Source organism: Trichosurus vulpecula, chromosome 4, assembly GCF_011100635.1.
Source record: "Trichosurus vulpecula isolate mTriVul1 chromosome 4, mTriVul1.pri, whole genome shotgun sequence".
NCBI lineage: Eukaryota > Metazoa > Chordata > Mammalia > Diprotodontia > Phalangeridae > Trichosurus > Trichosurus vulpecula.
The window spans coordinates 249,476,352-249,503,015 of record NC_050576.1 but is presented as its reverse complement, the minus strand read 5'-3'; the positions used below and the strand labels follow the sequence as shown (position 1 = coordinate 249,503,015).

Sequence of the window (26,664 nt, the reverse complement as noted above, 5' to 3'; positions counted from 1 at the left end):
AAAATCAAACAGTAAAGTAATAAGAAGAAAGAAAAATGGTGCATAATAAATCCAGACATTTATTTATTAGACTCTTTAAAACCTAATGATACATAGTATTATGTTAGTCTTTTTTCAAAGCACATCAGGCTGATAACTTAGCATTAAAATAATTGGAAAATTGTTGTACAACGTATAAGTTTGGACATAACACAATGCAGTCAGCCCTTGAAGATAATTTGCATTGTTCTGGCGGCTACCAAATGATCAATCAATCAACACTTCTAATATTTCTCCAGTCCAAAAAGTAATCATTTATCCCTGTCTCATTTCCTAACTTCGATCCAGTCTTCTTTCTATAATTGGTTCTGCCCTGTGTATATACACACATTTACTCCCCTAAAGAATTTTAATTGTTTGTAAGCCAGACTAGCATATGATTAATGAAAATAAACTTGTTTTCTCTTAGAAGATATTTCACTGTCAATCTAAATAAATGACAGAGTAAGAAGGATATTGGACTTGGCAGTAAATACGGCCAGCAGCTAACCCTAAAGCATTATTTAAATGTCAACAACAATATTGTAAATTACTGAAAGTTAGGGACTCTGTCCTTCATTTTGGTATCCCTACCAGAGTATCCTACATATAGTGGGTGTCAAAAAAAATAGCTGTGGAATTCAAATACTACTTGTGTTATCTTCCTTATAATGGTGTTGTGAACAAAATGTTTTGGAAAATAAAAAACAATGTAAATATAGATTATTATGAATAATGACAATCATTTAATTTTATTTTACTAGTATTTTAAAATTTATGGAGGAAGGCATATGAATTCTATATATGCATATGTACCTATATATTCAGGAATTGGGTCTATACTATGTCGACATGAACAGATGAGAAAATGAAATTAGATGGCCCCATACATGGCATGATACACCATTACTTTAAACATTCCATTTGTTTTTAGAGAATGGATATTTCTGGGTTTTTGTGCTTTATGCACTCTGTTAAAATGGGAGCTTCTCAATGAGAAACTGATATCAGAATCAGATTCACATTCAAATTTCTATTTCACTGAAAATGGAAGCTGCAAGCAGTCTTTTTCAGAACAAGTACAATCCGTGCGGTTTCCCAGGCAAAGGCCATATGTGCATTCATGATTCGATGGATTCTTTTCCATATGTGAGAGTGGCTGCCTCTTACATTACTCACCCAGGGTTTGTGTAAACAACCAGTTATAGCTCAAGATAGCGTGTAGGATGGAAACAGGGACATGCTGAGTGATTTAGAAAATAAATTATCTGACTATATTAAGAAAAAAAATCAAGCTACAGAGATACATGCCACTGAACCTGACAAATGATTTCATAGGAATAAAATAATGATGAATAGGGGTGGTATACAGAATCCAGGAGTGTCCAACAAAGTCTGCTAGCCACACATGACCAATGATACTCCTGAGTATAGCCTGAATCAGATTAAAATGTTATTGGGAAACATTTAACAAAATAAATAAAAAAACACATAAAATACAGATATCAAATATTGCATATCACATTTTCAAACTAAGTCAAAATGTGTGATGCTTATGTACACGCTTGTCCCCACCCCCACCCCCCGCATTTTTATTTGAGTTGGACACTCATGGAATGGTGGATAGATACTCAGCTTTGGAGCCAGGATCAGCTGAGTTTATGTACCACCTCTGACACACACTGTCTGTGTGACCCTGGGGCCATACCTTAATCTCTCTGTGTGCCAGGCCATCCTCTAAGACTTGCAGAGAGGGAGGCAGCTTCCACTGTAAGCACTTTCTTTATCAATGGGCGGTGAGGATTTGGTGTATGCCTAGACCATCTAAGATAGTGTTCAGAATATTGCTGACACAATTTTTTTTCACGATGAGGATTGGTTATTTGGATTTACTTAGCTTAAAGATTATGTGGAATACCACTTACACTTTGTGCACATTTCTCTGAGATATCATGTAGGGTTTGCCTAATCTGATGATTGTGGTGGTGGTGAGTAATTTCAATATGTAAACTAGTTCTGGCTTACTCTCCCAGAGCCAGGCCTCCTCTATCTCACCTCAAGGCTGTAGAGCAGCTTGAGGGGGTTGTCTTTTCTCCTCCATTGGCTTGATTCTCCACCAGCTGTGTTCTTCCCCTACTATAAGGCACCAGTGACTAGTACCCAGTTTAATGTCAACACAAGAGGACCTGCTTCCAGGAGACTGTAGGATTTAAAAACATGTGGACATTCAGCATTGGCTTGTAATGAGGCAGGGGGGCAGTCTTTTTCCATTCCCTATGTGGCCTGAAGCAAAGGCATCCAAAATAAGCTGACTAAGCAGTACTGGGGTGGCTTTTGTTGTGTTCCATTTGAGAGTGAAAGATTCTTTCACTCATACCATTTAGTCAGAGAGGAAAGCCCAAAAGCTGCCTCCTTCTCCCTCCCCAAATGAGGTCACATGACACATGGGCCCTGGGTCTTTGGCTATTTTTTTTCTTGTTCTAGGTACAGAAAATAGCACCTCCAAATTCAGCCTGCAAGTGAGTGCCACAGGGACCTGGGGGTCCAGGAATCAAACTAGAGTGTTGCAGCCAACCCAACTAGATTATGACTTAAATTTAGTGGGATTAATATTTTCACTAATTGAGCTACATTGGTGAGTCTGAGCCTCCCTCTCCCCAGAGACTAAGATGGAAAAGGGCTATTATTGCCTCAAGGTCTTGGGGGAAATATTTCTATGTCAATCAGTCAATAAGCATCTATTAAGTGCCTACTTATGTGCCAAATACTGTGCTAAGTACTGGGGATACAAAAAGAACCAAAAAACATTCCCTGACTTCAAGGAGCACATAATCTAATGTGGGAAACAGGTACATCTGTGCAAACAAGCTACATAAAGGAAAAATAGGAAATAATTTACAGAGGGAAGGCATTCAAATTAAGAGGGGCTGAGAAAGGCTTCTTGTAGAAGATGAGATTTTAGCTGAGACTTGAAGGAGGCCAGTAGGCAGAGATGAGGAGCGAGGTCATTCCAGGCATCGGGAACAGGCAGAGAAAATGCCCAGAGTCAAGAGAAGAGTCTTGTTCATAGAACAGTCTGGAGTCCAGGGTCACTGGATTGAAGAGGACATGATCAGGAGTAAGTTGTAAGAAAACTGGAGAGGTGGTGATGAGATGGGGGCAGGAAGGGGAGAGGAGCTAGGGCTGTACTCTAGCTCAGAGCATTTTCTATTTGATCCTGGAGGCAACAGGGAACTACTGCAGCTTATCGAGCAGGAGCTGAAGAAAGGGATCAACAGTGACAAAGACTGCAGAGAGATCAAAGACAATGAGGACTGAGAAAAGGATCTGGAAACTGGGAAATCACTGATTACTTCGGAGAGTCATTCTGTTGGAGCAATAAGGTTGGCAACTAGATCTGTGTTTCTTCTTGCTATGTCTTTGAAATAAATGTCCTTTTGAAAGGCTTATCTGATATTAAGTGGTCAAAGGAACTGAAGTAGGAGGGCCTGGATACCTAAAATGAGGGGATACAATCCGTGAAGTCTCAAGAGAACGGAAGAAAAGAAAGACTCCCCAATATTTCCAGGGGACCAGAGAACCCCGAAGGGATAAAATGTAATAAACCTGGCCCAATATTACACATGAATCCCCTATATAAATTGAAATTGCAGGTTTAGTGCCTATCACTGAAATAATGATCACCACCATCATAAACAAATTTCAATCCATTGTCCATGCCACAATCATAATAACTTACTATTTTCCAGGCTGCAAAACTTTGTTGCTAACTATTTACAATGACATAACCCAGTGGCTAGAATCATTAATTAGAATTCATTATCACTTATAAATGAACAGATTACCAATTCCCATACTTCAAAAATGAACTTCAAAATATGCTGGACAATTCCACAAAAAAAGCATACTACACCTGGATAATCATGGCAGGACAGAACTTTTGTTCACAACAAATAAGCCACAAAGAACATTAATCCATGAAAATTCAAGAACATTTTAAACAGATGTCTCCATATCAAATAATTGCATTCTTTAAACTACTAGGGATGAAAAAAAAATCAAATTTGAAAATATAGAGACCTAAGAGGGTAAATTAAAATCATGTAGGAATAACCCTCTCTTCTGTTAAAGTAGTCCCAAGGATGCTTTTAGTGACCCTAGGAAAGACAAATTTAATTCCAACACAAACACATACACATACATGCTTGCATGAACAAGCATGAGGTTGCGTGAGTGTGTGTGCGTAGGCAGCTAGGTGTTCCAGTGGATAAAGCGCTGGGCCTGGACTCAGAAAGACCAGAGTTCAAATGCAACCTCATACCCTTAGTAGCTGTATTTCTCCAGGAAAAGTGAATTAACACCTGTCTGCATAAAACTGGAGAAAGAAATGGCAAAACACTTCAGTATCTCATTCATATATATTTGTGTGCGTATATATGTATATACATATATATGTATATATATATACACACATATGTGTACATATACACACATATACATGAATACGGATACATGTGTGACTGTATATAAATGCACATATAGATGCATATACATATGTGTGTCTGTGTCTATGTCTGTGTGTACACACAAACACACACATATACATATAGTAATATTTTATCAGTTACTTCCTAGCTGTGTGACCCCAGGCAAGTCACTTAAACTCTGTCTGCCTCAGTTTTCTCATCTGTAAAATTGGATAATACTAACATCGATTTCTCAGGGTTGTTGTGAGAATCAAGTGAGATAATATTTATGAAGTACTTAGCACATAGTAGGCACTATATAAATATTAACTATTATTATTATTGTTGTAGTTGTTGTTATAAAAGTAACTTGCCCCAGTACCATTGATTACCTATACTCACTTCTGGGTCATAGTTCCATAGTGGAGAGGGGCACTTTTTGTATAGAGAGAGCATGAGCCCTGAGGAACAGTATCAAATTTGGTCAGAAGGGATCAGGACCCTGAGGAATAGTAGCACTCCTGGCCCCAAGGAAACAGGGGCCTAGAGTAGCAATAAAGATTGCAGTCCCTAGAGATCAGAGACCTTTTCAAGGTAAGGACCAGATTGCACATGGCCGTAGCAGTGACCACATCTCTTCTCCAATCACTCCCTCTTGCAAGTACTGAAAATTTCCAAACTCCCAGAACTAGCTCTGAAAATAACAGCACAAAAAAAAAAATCTGAAACTTGGGATAGTGTTTCCTCTACTCCTATGCTGGGAACAGAGTCCAGCTTTAACATAAAGTTAAAAATCAAGAAACAGCATGGGAAAATGAACCAATAACAAAAAAGAACATGACCATAAAAATCTACTTAAGGTGACAGGAAAGATAAAGAACAAACTCAAAAGGCAATGAAGTCAGAACAGCAACAAGTGAAACCTCAAAGAAAAATTGCATATTAGACACAAGCCCAACAAGAATTCCTGAAAGTGATAAAACATTTTTTTTTTCAAAATCAAATAAAGGCAGAAGAAAATAAGGCTGAAAATGAGAATGAAGGAAGAAGATTATGAGAAGATAGTCAACAGCTTGGTAAAAACTGTCACAAAAACACTGAAGAAAATAATACCTCAAAAAAAAGAGTTGGACAAATAGAAAAAGAGGCACAAAAGCTCACCGAAGAAAATAATTCCTTAAAAATAAGAATTAAGCAGGTAGAAGGTAAGAACTCCAGGTGACATTCAGAAATAATCAAAGTTAAAAGAATTTTTGCAAAAAAGAAGAAAATATGAAATATCTCTTTGGAGAAACAACTGACATGGAAAATAGATCAAGAAGAGATAATTTAAGAATTATTGGACTACTCCAAAGCCATGATCAAAAAAAGAGACTAGACCTCATATTCCAGAAATTATTAAACAAAACTGGCCTGCTGTCCTAGAACCAGAGGGTAATATGGAAATTGAAAGAATCCATCAGTCACCTCCTGAAAGAGATCCCAAAATGAAAACTCCCAGGAATATTATATCCAAATTCCAGAGCTCCCAAGTCAAAGAGAAAATACATCAAGTGGCTGGAAAGAAATTATTCAAATATCAGGAGTCAGTCGGGATCATGCAAAATTTATCAACTTTCACTTTGAAGGGGTGGAGAGCTTAGAATATGATATTATGAAGGCAAAAAAGCTGGGATTATAATCAAGAATCACCTACCAAGCAAAACTCAGTATAATTCTTCAAAAAATAGACATTTAATGAAATAGAAAACTTTCAAGTGTTCTTGCTGAAAAGACCAGAGCTGAAGAGAAAAAAAGACTTTTAAATAAAAAACCCAAGAGAAGTATAAAAAGTATACATGGAAGAGAATTCATAAGGGTCTCAATAAGGATAAACTGTTTATTTTTCTACATGGGAAAATAATACACCTTCTAGAACTTTATCATCATTAGGGAAGTTAGAAGGATTCTACATAGAAAAAGCGTGTGAGATTGAGTTGATTATGTTGAGATGATGCTAAAAAAATGGATAGTCAAGAAAGGGATACCCTGGGAGACGAGGGAAGGAAGAGGAAGAACGCATAAAATTATCTCAACAAAAGAGGTACACAGAAGGACTTTTACAGTGGAGGAAGAAATGGTGGGTCTGGGGTGGGCAACACTTGAAACTCACATATAAATTGGTTCAAAAAGGGAAAAAATAGAAATACGTATTCAATCACGTATAAAAATATATCTCACCCAACAGGAAAGTAGGAGGGAAAGGGGATAAGATAAAACAGATGACTGAGTAAAAGGCAGCAGTCAGAAGCAAAACAGACTTTCAGGGTGGGGGGGAGAGGGAGAGAGAGAGAGAGAGAGACAGAGAAGATAATAGGATACAGGGAAATGCATGGCTACTGATAATATCTGTGAATATGAGTAGGGTGAACTTACCCAAAAATGGAAGTGGATAACAGAATGGATTAGACACTAGAATTCAGTAATATATTGTTCGCAAGAAACACAGTTGAAAGAAAATGACGCATACAGAATTAAAATAGCAGGCTGGAATAGATGGTATTATATAATGTGTGTGTGTGTGTGTGTGTGTGTGTGTGTGTGTGTGCGCGTGTGTACTTCAGCTGAAGCAAAAAAGACAAGGGTAGCATGATGATCTTAGATGAAGCAAAATCAAGAATAAATCTAATTATAAAAAATAAGCAGGGAAATGGCATCTAGCTAAAAGGAAGGAGAGACAAGGAAATAATACCAATACTAAACATATATGTATCAAATGGCAGAACATCCAAATCCCTAAAGGAAAAGTTAAATGAGTTACAGAAGGAAATTATAAAACTGTACTAGTGGAGGACGTCAACTTTCCCTTCTCAGACCTAGAAAATCTAACTATAAAATAAAAAAAGAAAGTAATAAGGAAATAAATAGGGTTTTAGGAAAAGTGGATACAATAGACCATTAGAGAAAATTCAATAGAAATAGAAGTATATCTTTTCACAGCTGTGCATGGCACCTTCACAAAAACTAACCATTTATTAGAGCTTTAAAACCTCACTGATAAATGTAGAAAAGAAATATTAAATGCATTCTTTTCAGATTATAGTGTAAAAAATACACATAATAAAGGGCTGCAGAAGAATAGATTAAAAGTTAGTTCTTAAAAAAATCCTCAATTTAATAGAAGATTTGACCTACAGGAACTAAGAGACACATAAGGTACATACCAAAGACTGACTATAAGGGATTTACAAGAACAGACTGCTTACCTTTCACATAACATAAAACGTAAAATCTATGTCTAACATTCTTATTAATAATTGTCAAGCTTATACCTGACTATGACATGAATTTAAAAAGTAAAACCATTTAGAAACGGTTAAAAAGAGTAACTATTTTATACAAGAGAGGTGCAAGAAGAAGAAAGGATACAGGGGATTTAGATGGGGGAGGAGGGCTGGTAGTTCTAGTAACCCACTTTCATCCGGAATGCGTTTAAGATGGAACAATACATAAATATTTGGAAGAGTATAAAAGTCTTCTAAATTTAGAAGTAATAAAATTGTAGGGGTTTAGTGAGGGGGGAGAAGACAAGGGAGGGATTTTTAGAGGGGAGAATGAGGGAATAGGTAAAGGGAGTTTAGATTAATGCGAATGGGGGGATAGGGGAGGGATCCTTAGAGGGGGGAAGGCAAGTAATAGGAGGGCAGGGTGACTGGTGGAGGAGGAGGGTAGGCAAGTAATAGGAAGGCGATGTAGCAGGGAGAAGTAAAGTAGAGGAGGCAGGAAGGATAGGGAACAAAAGATATGTACAAACATAAAAAACAAAGATCAGGAGTAGATTATTTTTGGGAAAGTATATATCTATATACGCATGTATATATAAGTGTATGTATATATCTGTATGGGTATGTATATATGAAGAAATATCTAAATTATATTGTATCCTTCTGGGGGAGTGAGGGTAGGGGAAAAAAGAACAAAGTTATAAAGTGCACAGCAGAGAACAAAAGAAAACACAAGGAAGCAAAGAAAAGATGGACAATTTTCAACACAAGGTGTATTACTTATCATACAGGCTTTCTTGAAACGAAAATTTATTGTTACATATTTTGAATCCTCTCCTATGTCCTGCTATGTACGACATGCTTTTTTTTCTTTCTTACTTTATAGTTAAGTTTCAATATTTAAGTTTATAATTTTTTTGTTTCTTTTCTCTGTTTTGTATTTGTGTTCTGGTAAAATAAAATTTAATAAAAATAGTTAATTGGAAACTAAATAATCTAATCACAGAGAATGAGTGGGTCAAGGAACAAATTACAGAAATCATCAATGATTTAGTTAAAAAGAATGACAATGAGACAACATTCCAAAATTTGGGGATCAAGGCAAAGCCATCCTTAGAGGAAATTTTCTGTCTGTAAAAGTATACATCAATAAAAGGAAGAGCAGATCAATGAGTTAGGTTGCAACGAAAAAACAAAACTAGGAAAAGAACAAGTTAAAAATCCCCAATTAAGTACTAAAATGGAAAGAATGAAAACCAAAAGAGAGATGAATAAAATTGAAAGTAAAAAACACCATTAAACTAATAAATAAAAGTAGTTGTTTTTATGAAATAGGCAATGAGGAAATAAAACTATCACCCTTTGAAGATGACTTGATGGTATACTTAGAGAATCTGAGAAAATCAACTAAAAAAACTAGTTGAAATAATTAACAACTTTAGCAAAGTAGTGAGATATAAAATAAATCCAGAGAAATCATCTGCATTTCTATATACTACCAACAAAACTCAGTAGGAAGAGAAAGGGAAATTTCATTTAAAGTAACTGCAGATGATATAAAATACTGAGGATTCTACCTGCCAAGAGAAACTTAGGGACTATATGAACACAATTAAAAAAAAACACGATTCATACAAATAAATACAGAGCTAAACAACTGAAGATAAATTAATTGCTTATGGTTAGGCTGAGCCAATATAATAAAAATGACGTTTCTGTTTAAGTTAATTTACTTATTCAGTTCCATAGTAATCAATCTACCAAAGAATTATATGTTCAGTGCAATCATTTAACATTTGGATTGGAAATCTGTCATACAATGATGCTTGGATAATATGTAAGACTATTTATTTATATGGCTGTCAGTCACAAACAGCTATAAAAAGTACTTACTCTCTCAAATTTTCCAAGAGCACTTCATCTGGATCTCTGTTTTGCTCCTATCACTTATCACTTTGTATTTTATTTATCTATACTCTGAACACATTATCTTAACTTCCATCCCACTAAAAGAAAGATTCTCAAAGGCACAGACTGTCCTTTTTTTTTTTCTTTGTATATTCAGTGCCTGGACACACAGTAGGTTTAAAAAGAAAAAAAATTGTTGTTGAAGATATGGATGCTTTATGGATGCCAGGTAAATTACAGTATCCTTTAAGTTGGAAGAATTTCCGTTGAATATTGAAAGCCTAGTTTAAAGACAATTCTTGCTTTTGTGGTTTACATGAGATTAAATAGAAATGGATTTGCTATGAAATGTTGCTTTACTTTTCTGACGAAGAAAATTTCTTGGGCATGACAACTGATAGGTTTGGCCACAATAGTTTCTTTGATAATTAGTGGACTACATAGAATTGAGCAGGTCTAGGAATGTAATAAAATGGTTGCATAAAATATTTTGACTCTATAGTCCTGAATACTGATTTTGCCCTCTGCATGCCTTGTATCAGAATTAAGTGTAAAAATGTCTGCTGTAATACTGAAAGCCACATGGAGAGGTTCAGATTCACGAATTAATATTCTATGCAAAAACTTGTCCAGAAAACTTCTGACCATTTTATCTGTAGAACTGATTTTATGATATAATGGAGGTTGTTCTTAGAATCTGGACATCTGGATTCTTGTCTTAAATCTGCCTCCTTGTTTTCCTATGTCCCCTTGGCAAATTTCCTAAGTTTCTTCATCTATAAAATGAAGGGTTTAGAAAAGGTGATCTCAAAAATCTCTTCCAGCTCTAAAATGCTATGATTCTATATAAGCTATTTATTAAATATAGAGTGCCATGAGATTCTCCCCCAGCATTTAACTTGTCTCTAATTTTTCAATTAGAGGACATGGGTAATGGGGCATGCTAATTTAGCATAAGAACCATTTATATTAAAATGTGATCTTGATTTTAAGCTACTGTGAAGACATTAATCTCATTACCTCAGGATGTTGACTCTCAAAATAGTTATAATGGTAGCCAAAGTTTCTATACCCTACTCTCCAAGGACCCGCACTTTATTTGACCGAGAGTCATCCAGTTCAGATTGAAATTCCTAAAGCCTGGGCTGCTAAAAATCAAGATTAAAATAAATAAAATAGAATAGAATAGAATTATTTAGGTTTAATCTATCTTTCATATGACTTCTCTATTCTTTTGTTTATGGGAATGAACGTTTGATTAGAAGAATTTCTTGTACACGTTTTAATGGAGAAGTTCCGTGTTTTGGTAACTCAGGGAGGCTCCATTATGAGGAAGTGTCCAGGCCGGACATATAGTCACTCCTTTACTCCTTTCTCTATTTCATTTTTCTTCCATCTTCCCCTCCTCCTTTTTTTCACCTCCTTTTTATGCATATAGACTATAAGCACCCTGAGGGCAGGCACTATAATTTTGCTGTTATTTTCATCTCTAGTGCTCAGGACAGTGCCTGGCACATAATACGAGCATAATAAATGCCTTCTGATTTGTTGGTCTTTTACCGGCACCCTTAAGTGAGGACAGATATGTTTGGTGAAGTTGGTTTAAGTGAGAGAAAATTCTGAAAATGCAAAAACATCAAGAGAGCATGGAATGAGAGAAAGAAAGAAACAGAAAGGCAGAGGCAGACAGAATGCAACAGATAATTTTGATAAAGTATTCATATAGATTTTTAATGGGGGAAGGAGGGGGAACCAAAACAGAAACAGAAGAGTCAACAGTCAAATCAAAACAATAGGAAATGAAAGCACGACAAAGTGAACTGAATTGGAAAGAAAGAGGCTATTTCAATGAAGAATGAGAGGGGCCTCGGGAGATGCGAACACAAATACAAGACGCTGCTTTCATACTCATTTTAATAATTTATAAGAACTGTAACTTTAGCGTCTTAAGCATCAACATCACAATAAAATCAATAGAATAAATATTATTGGCCCAACCTCAACCAAATTAAGTAAATATTATGGGCAAATTGAAATTCTAAGCTAATGTATACCTCAGACCATGTGGTGATTAAAAATAAAGTATTATCAAACATGGAGTAGTTCTACTGTCCACACAGTGAATAATAACTTTACCAGCTCATGAAAGTTATCTGTGTATTGCCTAAAATCATATTCTAAGGTTTTCTGCAATAATTTAATGACCTCTTAAAATTCTTGTTGTTAACTGTTTCAATTGTTTCCAACTCTTCATGACCCCATTTGGGTTTTTTTTTTTTTTGGTAAAGGTAATGGAATGGTTTGCCATTTCCTTCTCCAGTTCATTTTACAGATGAGGAAACTGAGGCAAACAGGGTTAAATGACTTGCCCAGGGCCACACAGCTAGTAAGTGGCCAGATTTGAATGCAGGAAGATAAATCTTCCTTACATCAGGGCTGGAATTCTATACACTGTGCCAGCTTGCAACCTGACAAACTCTTTAAATATTATACAGTAATTTAGCCAAAATTATTTTAGCCACTGATTTTTTTTAAATCATTCAAAACACAGAACATTATAAATATCTAACAATTTATTCTCTTCTACTCTACTGTTTCTCTTCCCACCCTTCAAAACCAATGGAAAATATGATTTAATACCTCAACATAATGAGTGAGAACTAAATAGTCCATCGCTGATTGTATCATACACAATCAAACACATATTAGTGTACTTATAAAAAGCATGTATAACTGTGTACATGTGCACAAACATATCTACATGTGTTTATGTGTAGGAGGCATTAGGGAACTGCTTCTAAGGAAAGACATTCTACGCTCATGAGGTTGGGGAAATACCCTTTTTCCATTGGCTGCAAAGCCAGAACTGCCTGGACCTTTAAAATCACCAGCCTGAGAAAGCCTCTATTTCTGTCTCTGTCTTTCTAATGGTGTCCAGGTTGTAGGTGACTCATTTGTTCACTGAGGATCATCATTTAAATAATTGACCTCAGGCCTGAATCCACCTTCCCCCTCTCTCAGGCCTTGGAACACCAAGAAACATGGGGTTTTGTTCTTGTTTGTTTGTCATTTTCAGAGCTAGGTGCAGGGAATGGAGTCCTGGACCCAGAAACTTAAGCTATGTCAAAACTAGAGCTGCAGAATGATAGACCAAATGCTGCAATCAGTCCAACAGAGAAGCCCTGAGAAGCCAGAATCTCAGGAAGTATATGGGGGTTTTGAAGTGGGAACTTGGTGGGATTAATGCTATGTAGAAAGGCACACTCTATATTAAGCTAAGTAGTTTAATGGAACTGGGGTTCTTGGGCCCCCTAAAATTGGAGAGTTGATCCAATGATGGAAATGAGAGACTCCCCCTCCAAACTCTAAGCATACCAAAATCCCCAAGGGAAGAGTGAAAAGTAATATACCAGTCCTTTAGGCAGTAAGCGACAGATTAGTCACAGTTACACATACTTTTTATTTTATCCAAGAATGAATATCTTTATAGATGCAAGAGAAATTTATGAATATTATTTTCATTGTGGTAGTAAAAGTATTTATCTAAGGAATTTTTGGTGAATATAGAATCTGAAAATTAATATTATAAATTGTGTACCTTATTTTAAATCTATAATTCATTTTAATATTTTACTAAAATGATTGGATGGATGTTGCTAAAAGGAAAAACTTCTGACCTCTATTAAATCTAAAATGAACATGCATATAGGATGATAAAATCATTGGTTAAGAGCTAGCAGGACCCTGAGAAGTCATCTATTCCAACTCCCTCATTTTACAGATGAGAAACTTGAGGCTTAGGAAAGTTGTGAGTTGTCCACAGTGACAAAGATAGGGGAAAAAAACAGAGGCAGAATCTTAACATAAGTTCTTTGACCCTTAATCTATTTTTCCCCCACTGCACACACTCTCTCCCACTCAAGAGGCCATTTTACTGGGGCCCTTGAATTTTATTAAGACTAAATTAAATTCAAGGCATTGTGGGTATGCTCCATTCTAGAGCTGTTCTTCACTCAGCAGCAAGAGCCTTAAAGGCTCCAGTGGGGGGGGGGGGAGGGCGCAGCAATGGAGAATGGGCAGATGGAGAACGAGGCACACTCTGGCGAAGCCAAATTGGGACAAGACACTGATACTGCTGGCGTTCCTGGTCATCCTTCTGAGAGGACTGGTAGCCTGATGAAAGCAAATTCAGGTGTAATAGGGAAATACTCTCCTACTCCCAAACATTCATAGTTGCCCCCATGTTCTAGCTATGCTCTCATTTCCTTCTCTCCTTCTACCAACATGGTGCAGTGGACAGAGCACCAGGCCTGTTGTCAGGAAGACCTGAAACTGAATCTGGCACCAGACACTTCCTAGCTCCATGGGCCTGGGGTAAGTCATTTAACCTGGTTCAGCCTCAGGTTTCCTCATCTGTAAATGAGGATAATAATAACACCTACATCAAAGAGTTGCTGTGATAATGAAATGGGATGACACCTGTAAAGTGCTCAGTACAGTGCCTATGTACTATTAAGCACAAAGTAGGCACTTAATGTTTGTCCCTTCCCTCTTCCTTCATGTAATCTCTGTATACTACAAACTCGCAACAGTGAGTTTGCTGAAAATATACCTGTTCATTCTATTCCTTTAAGTGCTCTGGTTACTACAGCCCCAAGCAGAAGTAATAATACAACCAGCTAGCTGTCAGTGTGGTCCAGAGGTCCACCATTACTAGAGGATGAATAAGCATCCAGGATCTTTGCGCAGATGAGCAGTGGCTCTTTCTTCAACTATTAAAATAGATACAAAGCCTCCCCCTGACTTGCCTCCAAGATAAAATGGTAGATGGAGGAAGGTGGCATGGCCCACACTGAAGACTACAACCAATGCTTAAGCAACAATTATTCTCTATACAGAACCTCCATCTCGGGGTTTGCTAAGCACAACTCTTAAAGCATACAATGTCATGCACCTGGGTGGAGGAAGGACTGCAACATGTGAACATTACACCTTATTCATCTTTATGCTTCCGTAAAATAACTTATTCTTGATCCTTTGCGACTTGGTAATGAGAGGAAATTTCAGCTGGTTATCCATCTATGTTCCTACTCCAGTGACCTGCAAATCTGAGTTTTCCATGACACGGTAAGGTAGCAAGGTTGCAAAAGCAAAATGTGTCCATTAATACTGTTGGTAAATTCTGAGCACATAAAATATTCCCTCTCAAACACAAGCTCTCAGACACGTGGTGGCACCTGTCATCTTCTTTCGAATAATAATCTGTCTGAGAGAGGGATGGGAAAGAGAAAATCTTCACAGCAGAGATAAACAAACCTACAGTAAACTCCTTTCATTGGCACCAAATCTGACAGTCTTATTTATGAGTGGCTCCAGGACATAGCATAGAACCAAGAGACATTGTTGTCATCAGCTCTTCCTTGTAAGAGGCTATCCTGCATACTTTGGCATCACACTCAATAGCTTTTGAACTGGCATTTGGACAACAAAACATTTTCATTCACAAACTTGATGCTCTTTTTAACCTTCTTCTTGCTTAAAAACATATAATGATTCTTAATCTCAATGTTGTACATCATCAAGAAATCTCATCTCTAAAGCTGTGAAAACATATGCTGTCAGGAAAGTAAAAATGATCCCCTCTTTCTAGTACCTGCGGTAGAAGCATGATAATAACTGTGTGAGACACTGTCTTCCTCCCCTCAAAATAATTATGGCTCTCTAGAATTCAGCATCTGTGCTGCCAGATGTTACTGTCAAATACGTAAGCAATGGGCTTGAGCGCTACATAAACCTGGCTCACTTCCAAGATTCTTTGAATAAAAAGCAGATGCAAGTGGTTTTTTGGAGTCAAGATTATAAGTACCACACCATATTAATCCTGTTACATAAAGAGAGAATGGCTTCCACTAATGACAGGTTGAGGCTGTTCAGGTTCAAAAGACTACTTTGCTTGCTGTTGATGGACATGTCTCCAACTACCTTCAATGTTAAAGAGATAGAACTCTCACATTTAATATTACTAATAAAAAAGGAAACAAAATTTTATGAACTAAAATATGTCATAATTTCCCTTTCTAATAAAGTATATCCTGCTACCATGGAAATGAATGATTCCATTTTGTAAGATTGGGAGGAAAATAATTTAAAGAAGAGATATACCGTTACTCCAATGGGCAGGTGATGTATTAATAGCACAAAGTAGATGGTGTGTAGAAGACATCAAAGAATTTTAATCAATTATATGTCACTTCAATTTAAAGATGGATTTTTCTTGCCTTACCAGCAAGCTCACCATAATAAGATATCAGAGGGGGTTTTTTTTTCTGCCAGGATATTAATGGCAAAGACAAGGTTTAAGATGAATTTTTACCCGAGAATTCAAATGGAAACAAATAATGAAATGTGTTATGGATAGAATATGCATAAATAAGTATCCCAGCCATACAGGATTTGGAAGACATAAAGCTTGTTCACTAATTGTATGTTCTTGGGCAAGTTATTGAACTCCTTTGAGACTTAGTTTTCTTATCTACATGAAGAGCAAATTAAATAAACTATAAACTATTCCATAAATGTAAACTGTTCCATAAATGTGAACTGTTGCTGTTATTCCATAATTTGGACTACTGCCTTTCATTCTACCTTATGGAAGACAAGTGCATGTCCACATGACACCATGATGTCGCATTAAAATGAGTGAAAAGCATTATTCATTTCTGTAAGGAAAAAAAAATCTGATTGTTTAGTGTTCTAAATTTATTTTCATCATAGAGTTATAGAATAAAATAAAGGTTAAACACAGGTAAGATTAGCTCTTGGTCATTTTGATTTCATGGCTGATCCTATCAAGGTCTTTTGTTTGTCAAATTCAGAGCTTACATGTACAAACAAAAGACACGGATGGAATAGCATGATTCAATTTTAGAATTATTTCTTACTAATTCTTGCCTACTATGTGCAAGTGGTGTGCCGAGTGCTGGGAACAGAGATAGAAATTAAATAATGCCTATTCATAGGTAGCTTAAATTTTAATGAGGGAGAGAAAATGTATACACAGATGGGTAAAGATAAGGCAATTTGAGGAAAGATAAAACATTCACCACTTGGGGATCAGAGAATGTTTCCCATAGGTGGTATCACACATGTTGAGGCTTAAAGGAAGCTGGATATGCTAAGAGGCAGAGTGAGGGTGTCCCAAGGTCTATATGTACAAAGGCACTGAAGTGGAAGGGCAATAGCAATGGGAAGGAATGGCAAGTAAGTCATTTAACAGGGATATAAAATTTGTTAAAGAGAATAATGTGAAATAGGGCTAAGAAGGTGGGTAGAAGCCAGACTTTGAATGGCCTTAAACAGCAAGGAATGCTAAGGAGTTTGCACTTTTGGGGCAACAGGGAATCACTGCATTTTCTTAGGCATGAGAATGACACAGTTAGTCTTATGCCAGAGGAAAATTATTTTGTCACTCGTGTAGAGGACTGATTAGAAAGCGAGGGGACTAGATCAAGGGAGGCTAATTAGGAGATGACTACAAGAGGATAGGTCAAAGGAGACAATTTGAACTAGGGTTATTTTTAAAAAGGCAATCAATCACTCAATTAATAATATTTGGCACTCACAGAGCACTCAAATGTGTACAAAACACAACTATATAAGATAGCTGCTGTGATCATCATCACCATCATCACTTTATAGATGAAGAAACTGAGACCGAGTGATCAAATAAATTACTTGTCCAGAGGCAATCAAATAGTTTAAGTACCTAAGAAAGGATCTGAAACCAGTTTTTCCTGACTCGAAGTTTCACTGGAGGTTGGCAGGAGGGAGATGAGGGATATTGTAGAAACTCAGCAAATGAAGGGTCAAAGCAGGCAAGGATGATTCCAAATTTATAAATCTGATAATGTACCCGGATCTTCGTCATCAGTTCAGTAACAACTATATAGTGCAGTGGATAGAGTTTGGGGCCTGGAATCAGAAAGACCCGAGTTCAAATTTGCCTTTGATATTACTAGTTTTGTGACCCTAAGTAAGTCATTTAACATTCATCTGCCTTAATATTATCAGCTGTAAAATGGGAATGATAATAATGATAGGATTGTTGTAAGGATCAAATAAGATAATATATAAATATGTATGTATAGGGGGCAGAGCCAAGATGGCGGCTGGAGAGCAGGGACTAGCGTGAGCTCCCTGCCGAGTCCCTCCAAAAACCTATAAAAAAATGGCTCTGAACCAATGCTAGAATGCCAGAACCCACAAAACAGCAGAGGGAAGCAGGGCTCCAGCACAGGACAGCCTGGAGGGTCTCTGGGTGAGGTCTATCCCACACGGAGCTGGGAGCAGAGCGGAGTGGAGCAGAGCAAAGCCCAGCGTGAGTGGTGCGGATCAACCAGACCAGGAGCCGGGCGGAGTGGGCCCTAGTGCCCTGAATCAGTGAGCTGCAGAAGTTACCAGACTTCTCAACCCACAAACACCAAAGACAACAGAGAAGGTTAGTGGGAAAAGCTGCGGGAGTGGAAGGAGTTCGCAGTTCAGCCACCCACCCCCGGGGCAGCGGAGGTGGGGCAGCTACAGCTGTTGTTGCTTCCGGCCCCAGGCCCACCTGGTGGGAGGAATTAAGTGGAGGATCAGAGCAGGAGTGCACAGCCTATGGAAGATCTAAGCCCAATCCGGGTTGGGGGTTCTTGGGGAAGGAGGAGTACTGGTGTGGCAGAGCTGGCACATCCCCCCAAACGTGGAACATAGAACTCTTTAGTCTACAAGCAGTCATACCCCACTGAAAAACTCAAGGGGCAAGTTGGTTGGTTGGGAATATGGCCAGGCAGCGAAAACACACCCAGATTCAGTCTCAGACTTAAGATTCTTTCTTTGGTGACAAAGAAGACCAAAACATACAGTCTAAAGAACTCAACAAAGTGCAAGAGCCTACACCAAAAGCCTCCAAGAAAAACATGAACTGGTCCCAGGCCATAGAAGAACTCAAAAAGGAGTTGGAAAAGCAAGTTAGAGAAGTAGAGGAAAAATTGGGAAGGGAAATGAGAAGGATGCGAGAAAAACATGAAAAACAAGTCAATTACTTGTTAAAGGAGACCCAAAAATATGCTGAAAAATACACTGAAGAAAACAACACCTTAAAAAAATAGACTAACTCAAACGGCAAAAGAGCTCCAAAAGGCCAATGAGGAGAAGAATGCCTTGAAAGGCAGAATTAGCCAAATGGAAAAGGAGATCCAAAAGACCACTGAAGAAAATATTACCTTAAAAATTAGACTGGAGCAAGTGGAAGCTAGTGACTTCATGAGAAATCAGGATATTATAAAACAGAACCAAAGGAATGAAAAAATGGAAGACAATGTCAAATATCTCATGGGAAAAACCACTGACCTGGAAAATAGATCCAGGAGAGATAATTTAAAAATTACTGGACTACCTGAAAGCCATGATCAAAAAAAGAGCCTAGATATCATCTTTCAAGAAATTATCAAGGAGAACTGCCCTGATATTCTAGAAGCAGAGGGTAAAATAGAAATTGAAAGAATCCACGGATCACCTCCTCAAATAGATCCCCAAAAGAAAACTCCTAGGAATATTGTCGCCAAATTCCAGAGCTCCCAGATCAAGGAGAAAATATTGCAAGCAGCCAGAAAGAAACAATTTGAGTATTGTGGAAACACAATCAGAATAACACAAGATCTAGCAACTTCTACATTAAGAGATCGAAGGGCGTGCTATATGATATTCTGGAGGTCAGCGGAGCTAGGATTAAAACCAAGAATCACCTACCCAGCAAAACTGAGTATCATGCTTCAAGGCAAAATAAGGATTTTCAATAAAATAGAGGACTTTCAAGCTTTCTCAGTGAAAAGACCAGAGCTGAATAGAAAATTTGACTTTCAAACACAAGAATCAAGAGAAGCATGAAAAGGTAAACAAGAAAGAGAAATCATAAGGGACTTACTAAAGGGGAACCGTTTTGTTTACATTCCTATATGGAAAGATGATATGTATGATTCATGAGACCTCAATATCACAGTAGCTGAAAGGAATATGCATACATATATATGTTTAAGTATATATATATATATATATATATATATATATATATGTGTGTGTGTGTGTGTGTGTGTGTGTGTGTGTGTGTGTGTGTGTATGTATATATGTGTATATGTATATATATACATATATATATGTATATATAGATGTATATACACACACACACATATATATATGCGTGTGTGTGTGAATGTGCATGTATGTATATATGTATGTGTATCTATCTATATATCTATATATATACATATATATATATGGAGAGAGAGAGAGAGCGGACACAGGGTGAGTTGAAGATGAAGGGAAGATATCTAAAAGAAATAAAATCAAATTAAGGGATGAGAGAGGAATATATTAAGAGAGAGAGATACGGAGAGATAGAATGGGTGGATTATCTCTCATAAAGGTGGCAAGAGGAAGCAGTTCTGTGGGAGGAGGGGAGAGGGCAGGTGAGGGGGGAAATGAGTGAATCTTGCTCTCATCAAATCTGGCCTGAGGAGGGAATACCATACATACTCAATTGGGTATCTTACCCCACAGGAAAGAAGAGGGAAGAAGATAGAAAAAGGGGGGGATGGTGGAGGGGAGGGCAGATGGGGGTGGAGGTAGTAAAAAACAAACACTTCGGAAAGGGCACAGGGTCAAGGGAAAAAATTCAATAAAGGGGGATGGGTTGGGAAGGAGCAAAATATAGTTAGTCTTTCACAACATGAGTATTGTGGAAGGGTTATACATAATGATACACATGTGACCTATGTTGAATTGCTTGACTTCTTAGGGAGGGTGGGTGGGAATGGAAGAGGGGAGAGAATTTGGAACTCAAAGTTTTAAAAACAGATGTTCAAAAACCAAAAAAAAAGTTTTTGCATGCAACTAGAAAATAAGATACACAGGCAATGGGGCATAGAAATTTATCTTGCCCTACAAGAAAGGAAGGGAAAAGGGGATGGGAGGGGAATGGGGTGACAGAAGGGAGGGCTGAATGGGGAACAGGGCAACCAGAATATACATCATCTTGGAGTGGGGGGGAGGGTAGAAATGGGGAGAAAATTTGTAATTCAAACTCTTGTGAAAATCAATGCTGCAAACTAAATATGTTAAATAAATAAAGAAAAAAAATATTTATGTGTGTGTGTATATATATATATAGATATAGACATAGATATATATACTTATGTATTTATAAAATGTTTAGCATAGTGCACAATGTTGGATACTGGGTTCATGACAAATACTTGTTTCCTTCTTTCCTTTCTGATATCCCCAAGACATTAAAGGTAAGACAAATACAGTTGCCGGTCGTTTGGTTTTTTTTGTTGTTGTTTTTTCTGTCAGACCCCATTTTCCTGGAGTCTTGACAGCCAGTAGGGCAACTATCTATGTTCATGAACTTCTGTAACCTCCTATTCAAGAAGTGGAGAATCTGTGGCCCAGAGGCCACATGTGGCCCTCTAGGTCCTCAAGCGCAGCCCACTGGTTGAATCCAGTTTGAATATGTGATGTAGAGGGCCACATGTGGCCTTGAGGCAGCAGGTTCCCCGCCCGTCTAGTCTATGCTATCATACACGTTTTGGTTTTTTCGTCCCTTTGTCAGCAATACCATTAGGGGAGAGGAAAAGGGGAGCAAGAATGGGAAACTCCAATAACTCAAATTTTGTATTCACTGGCAATTGTAGCAAGGTTTGATGGTGGGGAGCAGGGTGAGGGAGTGGACGGAAGAATGTTTCAGCCAATATCTAAAATGAGGTCATACTTGCCTTATTCTCTGCAGGCCTGGCCTGTGTATTGAGGGATCTGAGATCCACTATCCATAAGGATTGAAAACTGACCTGAAGTTTTAGTTCTGGAATTGAACAAATGATTCCGTAGGAAAATATTATTGAAGTCTCAATAGACATACAAATCCTCAATTTTAAATTCAAGTCAGTGAAGAATAAGAAGTCAATAGAAAGACTTCAGTCTTGGTGAGATTTTTCACTCTCCCATGAGAACTGTGGATCAAACTTATTACCACAACCCAAGTGTGTTGCAATTTCTACAATGATGATATGGACGAAGGTACAAACAGAGAATTACATTAAATCCAATCTGTATGCGACAAAGATAGAGAAAACAATTTCCACATCCACAGGAATCGTCCAGGACTTGATTCGAGCTACATTTCTGAAATGATACAAAGCAGGTTTAATAGCACCTTTAGTAGATTTGTCAAAAGCTAGTGTTGGCTTGTAACATTTCCAAATCCTTCATGGAAGTGGGAAGTATTGTTCTAGAGTCTCACCAAGAATTTTTTAAGGAAGATTCCAATGATATAATTAAGCCTTAAACAGCTACTTCCAACAAAAGTAAATTATCATAGTATTTGGATCTCAGGATTCTTATAGGTCTTCTAGTCCAACCACCTGCGTTTTACAAGTAAAGATACTGAGGCACATAAGATACTAAATTCTATATCGACCACAGACTAAATAATCTAAAGGCAGTAATACTATTGTAGATCTAGGACAGGGAAACACGCTACAGATTGCTATTTAAAAGATGTAACAAGAAAATCTAATACTACGGTTATCTAAAAATTGAAGTGCTACTATCGATAGACTCTAGTTAAGAATAAATAGCTTATCTATGAAGCAAATATGAGAGGCTGGCATCCTGAGTCCTCTAAGCTGTGGAGTATGGAGGTGGGTAGAAGAAGATGGCAGGGATAAGGCTTTAGAATGTTGATACATTCTTAGTGGAGGTTTTATGGGGAAACATGAGTAAGAGCTGTGCAAAATGAGAGGGTATAGAAGGCTTATGATTAGTACAGTGGGAGGGAATCACCAACATCCACAAATTTTAAGTAATAATATCTGTCATGAAGGGTTTTAAGGTTTACAATGGGCCTTACTTATATTATTTCACTTTTTTTCTTCTCACAACAGTACTAGCAGATAAGTGCTATTATCACCCCCATTATACAGATGAGAAAGCTGAGAATGAGAGAGGTCCAATAAAATGCCTCTAGAATCAAACACATCTTTGCATCTGGCATGCAAATTCAGTTCTAGCACTCTACAAACTACATCAAGCAGCCTAATTTGCCTCCTCCAGGAGCAGCAGGTTGGCATAAAAGGGGCTTCCAAGGTAGGAAAACACCAGAGCTGTAGATATAAAATGCATACTGTCTACAATCCCTGGCCTTAAGAAGCTGATCTAATGGTAGAGAGAAGAGAAACATACATTAGGAAGACAGACGCTAAAAAATACATATAAAAAGTAGAATGTGATACAACCTAATAGTTATAAAACAAGAGTCAACAGCAATCAGATAGAGAAAGGTTTCACTAGTCTTCACTAGTCCAATTTGGAAAAACAGAGGACATGATTGGAAGAAGTTAATCCAGGCAAGGAAAAAGATTCCTCCTTTCAGTCTCTTTCCTTCCTTCCCTCCCTCTCTTCCTCCTTCCCTCCCTCCCTTCCCCTCTTTCTTCCTTCTTCCCTCTCTTCCTCTCTCCTTCCTTCTTTTCTTCCCTCCCTTCTTCCCTCCTTCCTTCCTTTTTTTTTTATTTTTAAGAAGCCAGAACTAACATACTCAATTTACCAGTTAACTGTTTGACTTTTAATTAAGTAAAATGAGAATAAATGTTTGTAAAGTGTTTGGAGGCTAGCTAATGATGACAACGAGGACGACGATGATGATGGTGGTGATGATGATGATGATGATGACGATGATGATGACGATTCAGTCCACAGGTATTATAAAATGCCCACTGTGGTTCAAACCCTGTCCTAGGCTCTGGAGATACCAGTGCACACAGTGAAACAATCCCTCCTCTCACAATGTGCCTACGTTCTTGCTCTTAGGAGGTGAAGGCCGTGGAGGGTATATCCAGGGTGTCCCAAAAGTTTTGGTGCAGTTTTAAACTACCTGCACCAAGACTTTTGGGACACACTCATTGGGCGGGGATAAAGCAGAATGAAATGGGGGGAAGACCCTTGGCCTGGCATCAAGCCATGCAGGGTGTTTCGGTCAGGGCCCTGCCCCATACCTGCTGTGTGCAGCCTCTGGGCAGATACCCCAGGCCTCAGTTTCCTCAGGTGTAAAAAGAGTGGTTGGGGGGTGCCTGGGTCCACGCTCCCACCACGTGGACAATGGGCATCCCAATCCCTCCGACCCCCGCCTCCTGCCCAGGCCTGTGGCCTGCCTGGCTCAGGCCTTCCTATCCCTCCCACCTGGGGCATGCGCCAAAGTGAGTCGGCCTCAGGTGTGCACGGGCAGAGGCCAAGGTTACCCAAGAGAGGGGCAGGGAGACCGTGGACCAGTCCTGTGCTCACGCTCTCCAAGATGAGTGAAGAGGCCGCCAGGCTGTCAGAGGACTAGGGGAAGCTGCGCGTGAACTCTGATTGGCCAGGGGATGCAGCACATGAGCTCTCATTGGCCAGGGGAGGCTGCACGTGAGCTCTGATTGGCTGGAGCGGCTTCGTGCCTGAGTGTTGTGAACCTCCTATCTCACAACAGCCAATGTCCCAACAGCTGCCGAGTAGGCCTCAGGACTAGCCTCGTTCTGGACCTCTCTGGACCCTACTCTCAGCGGGGGTGGGGCAGTGGCACTGAATGACAGGAGCGCTCTTGAGTGGCAGCCTCCAGCCTGTCCATAGGCAGCTGCCACCAATATCCCCAGAGCTAAGGCTTCCGTGTCCGCCCTGGCACAGAGCTCGGCTGCTGCTGTAGGGAGGCCGCTTTCATAGCATTGGCGGGGCTAGTAACAGGAATGCAATGAATATACACGTGACAAGGGCTACAATGGAACACAATGAGCTGCGCAACAGGGCCAGAACATCTGCTTACGTGGGGGCCTGGGGGCGGCCAGCAGTTGGATTATCACAAAAAGTGTAACAGTGCCACAGTTATTGGGGCGGGAGGCACTTCTAAGCCTGCTGAAGCATGTGGAGGCGGCCACTAGTGAGAGGGTTGTGATTGGCCAGATGGACCAGGCTGTGATTGGCCAGACTTGGAGGTACTGCTCCAGGGTGCAGTGTTGCTGGGGAAATTCTCTTGGCTGGGCGTGGCGCGGTGATACATTCTGCGTAGCCATTGGTTCTCGTCCCTCTCTGCACCTGCGCAGTGGTGCCCCTGGGCATTTAGGAGTGACAGGCGCCTGCGCACTTGCTGCAGTCAAAGCAGCCGTTGGCGGGAGCGGGTTGTAGCTGGGCTTGCAGACCATCAGTCAGCAAGGCACAGGAGTTCTGTGTGGTCAGAGCTGCGGCCTAACCGAGCATCGGCCCTCAGCCCGGGTTTGGCTGCAGTGGCCGTGGGTGTTACGATGTCTCCCAAGGTCTCCAGGAAGACCGGGCCCCAGGCCCAGGCAGGGACCCCGAAGGCACAGTTCCAGGCCGGCCAGCGGCTGCTGTGCCTGCACGGCTCCCTGCTCTACGAAGCCAAGTGCATGCAGGTGGCTGAGGTGGTGGCTGAGGTGGCGGCCGAGGCGGAGGCCGGCTCGGTGACGTACCTCATCCACTACACGGGCTGGAACAAGAACTGGGACGAGTGGGTCCCCGAGAGCCGCGTCCTCGAGTACTCGGAGGCCAACCTGGCCCGGCAGAGCGAGCTGCTCCGGGCGCACCAGGAGCAGCAGGCCGGGGCCAAGGCGCGAGGGGGGCTGCGGGCTCGCAAGATCCCGGGGCCGGGCCTGCAGCAGAAAAACGGGGGGAGAGCCAGAAAGGACCCCCAAGAGAGCCCAGGCAGCGGGGAGGGCAGCAGTGGGGCCAGCGGTGGCGGCATGGAAGCCCCCCCTCGGAAGAAGAGGGTCCCCGCGGACCCCACGGTGGAGAGCCGGGCGGCGGCCAGGTACAGGGTCGAAGTCAGAGTAGAGATCCCTGAGGAGCTGAAGCCGTGGCTCGTGGACGACTGGGACCTGGTCACCAAGCAGAGCCAGCTGTTCGGCCTTCCCGCCCAGATGACCGTGGACGCCATCCTGGAGGACTACGCCCGCTGCAGGGTTCCGGCCGGAGCCCGCGATGACCACGCTTACGCCGTACTGGAGGTGGTGGCCGGCATCAGGGAGTACTTCAACGTGATGCTGGGCACGCAGCTGCTGTACAAGTTCGAGCGGCCGCACTACGCCGAGGTCCTGGCGGCGCACCCCGGCGCGCCCATGTCACGCATCTACGGTGCCCCGCACCTGCTGCGCCTCTTCGTGCGCATCGGGGTCATGCTGGCCTACACGCCGCTGGACGACGGGAGCCTCGCCTTATTGTTGAGCAATTTGCATGATTTCTTAAACTACCTCGCGGAGAACGCTGGCGCCCTGTTTAGTGCCAGCGACTACGGGGTGGCCCCTCCTGAGTATCACAGGAGAGCTGCCTGAGAGGAGGACTGGTTCTGTCTGGATGTCTTCCGAAAAGATGTTTTGTTTCTAGTCCTCTTACACGAAGAATGTACTTTGCGATCCTGTTTGTGTATCATAGGACTCGTGTTTGTTCCCCAATTACTCGTTTGTTTGAAGTAAAAAGGAGCATTTCAGCGCCTCAGAATTGCTACAGGTGGATGTAATAGTGGACGCAGCTGTGACATATTTTAAGCTGTGTGAATGACTAGTTGACAAAGTTGCTAGAGTTCTGATGGTTCCATTCCTTTGTGGGTGTTAATGTTAAGTGACAAAACACTAATTGGCCTATATAGCCAGAAGCTATTTTTATCAATCATTTGTATTGATTTTTGGTTTTTGGGAGTACATGATATAAACGGCTCTTTATTGAAATTTGTTCTATAGGCATTTGGCTTTTTGCCCAGATTGTTGAAAATTTTGTACTTTTGTTTTTATATTTCTAATTTAATGATACTTTTCCTGTAATAAAAGAAATACATCGTTGCTTAACTGATTTGTGGGAAAGTTGATCTTTAAGCAATTATTTTAAAAATCTTAGGTTCCTTTATTTTCAAGGGGAAAATAAAATAAAGAGATACTACA

General features: G+C 39.8%; 2 protein-coding genes across 2 annotated transcripts in view; one reads left to right on the top strand and one right to left on the bottom strand.

Moving 5' to 3' along the window:
* Positions 1-26,664, bottom strand: part of NAALADL2 (N-acetylated alpha-linked acidic dipeptidase like 2) — a 1,044,682-nt gene that overhangs the window by 667,702 nt on the left and 350,316 nt on the right. The window lies entirely within an intron of this gene.
* LOC118845957 (mortality factor 4-like protein 1) lies at positions 25,018-26,061 on the top strand. The gene has a single exon (XM_036754060.1). It carries the CDS (start codon positions 25,018-25,020, stop codon positions 26,059-26,061), a length of 1,044 nt encoding a protein of 347 aa, XP_036609955.1.

Bases quoted from the DNA above. Each gene is read 5' to 3' on its own strand.
- LOC118845957 (XM_036754060.1), top strand. From the start codon at position 25,018: ATGTCTCCCAAGGTCTCCAGGAAGACCGGGCCCCAGGCCCAGGCAGGG.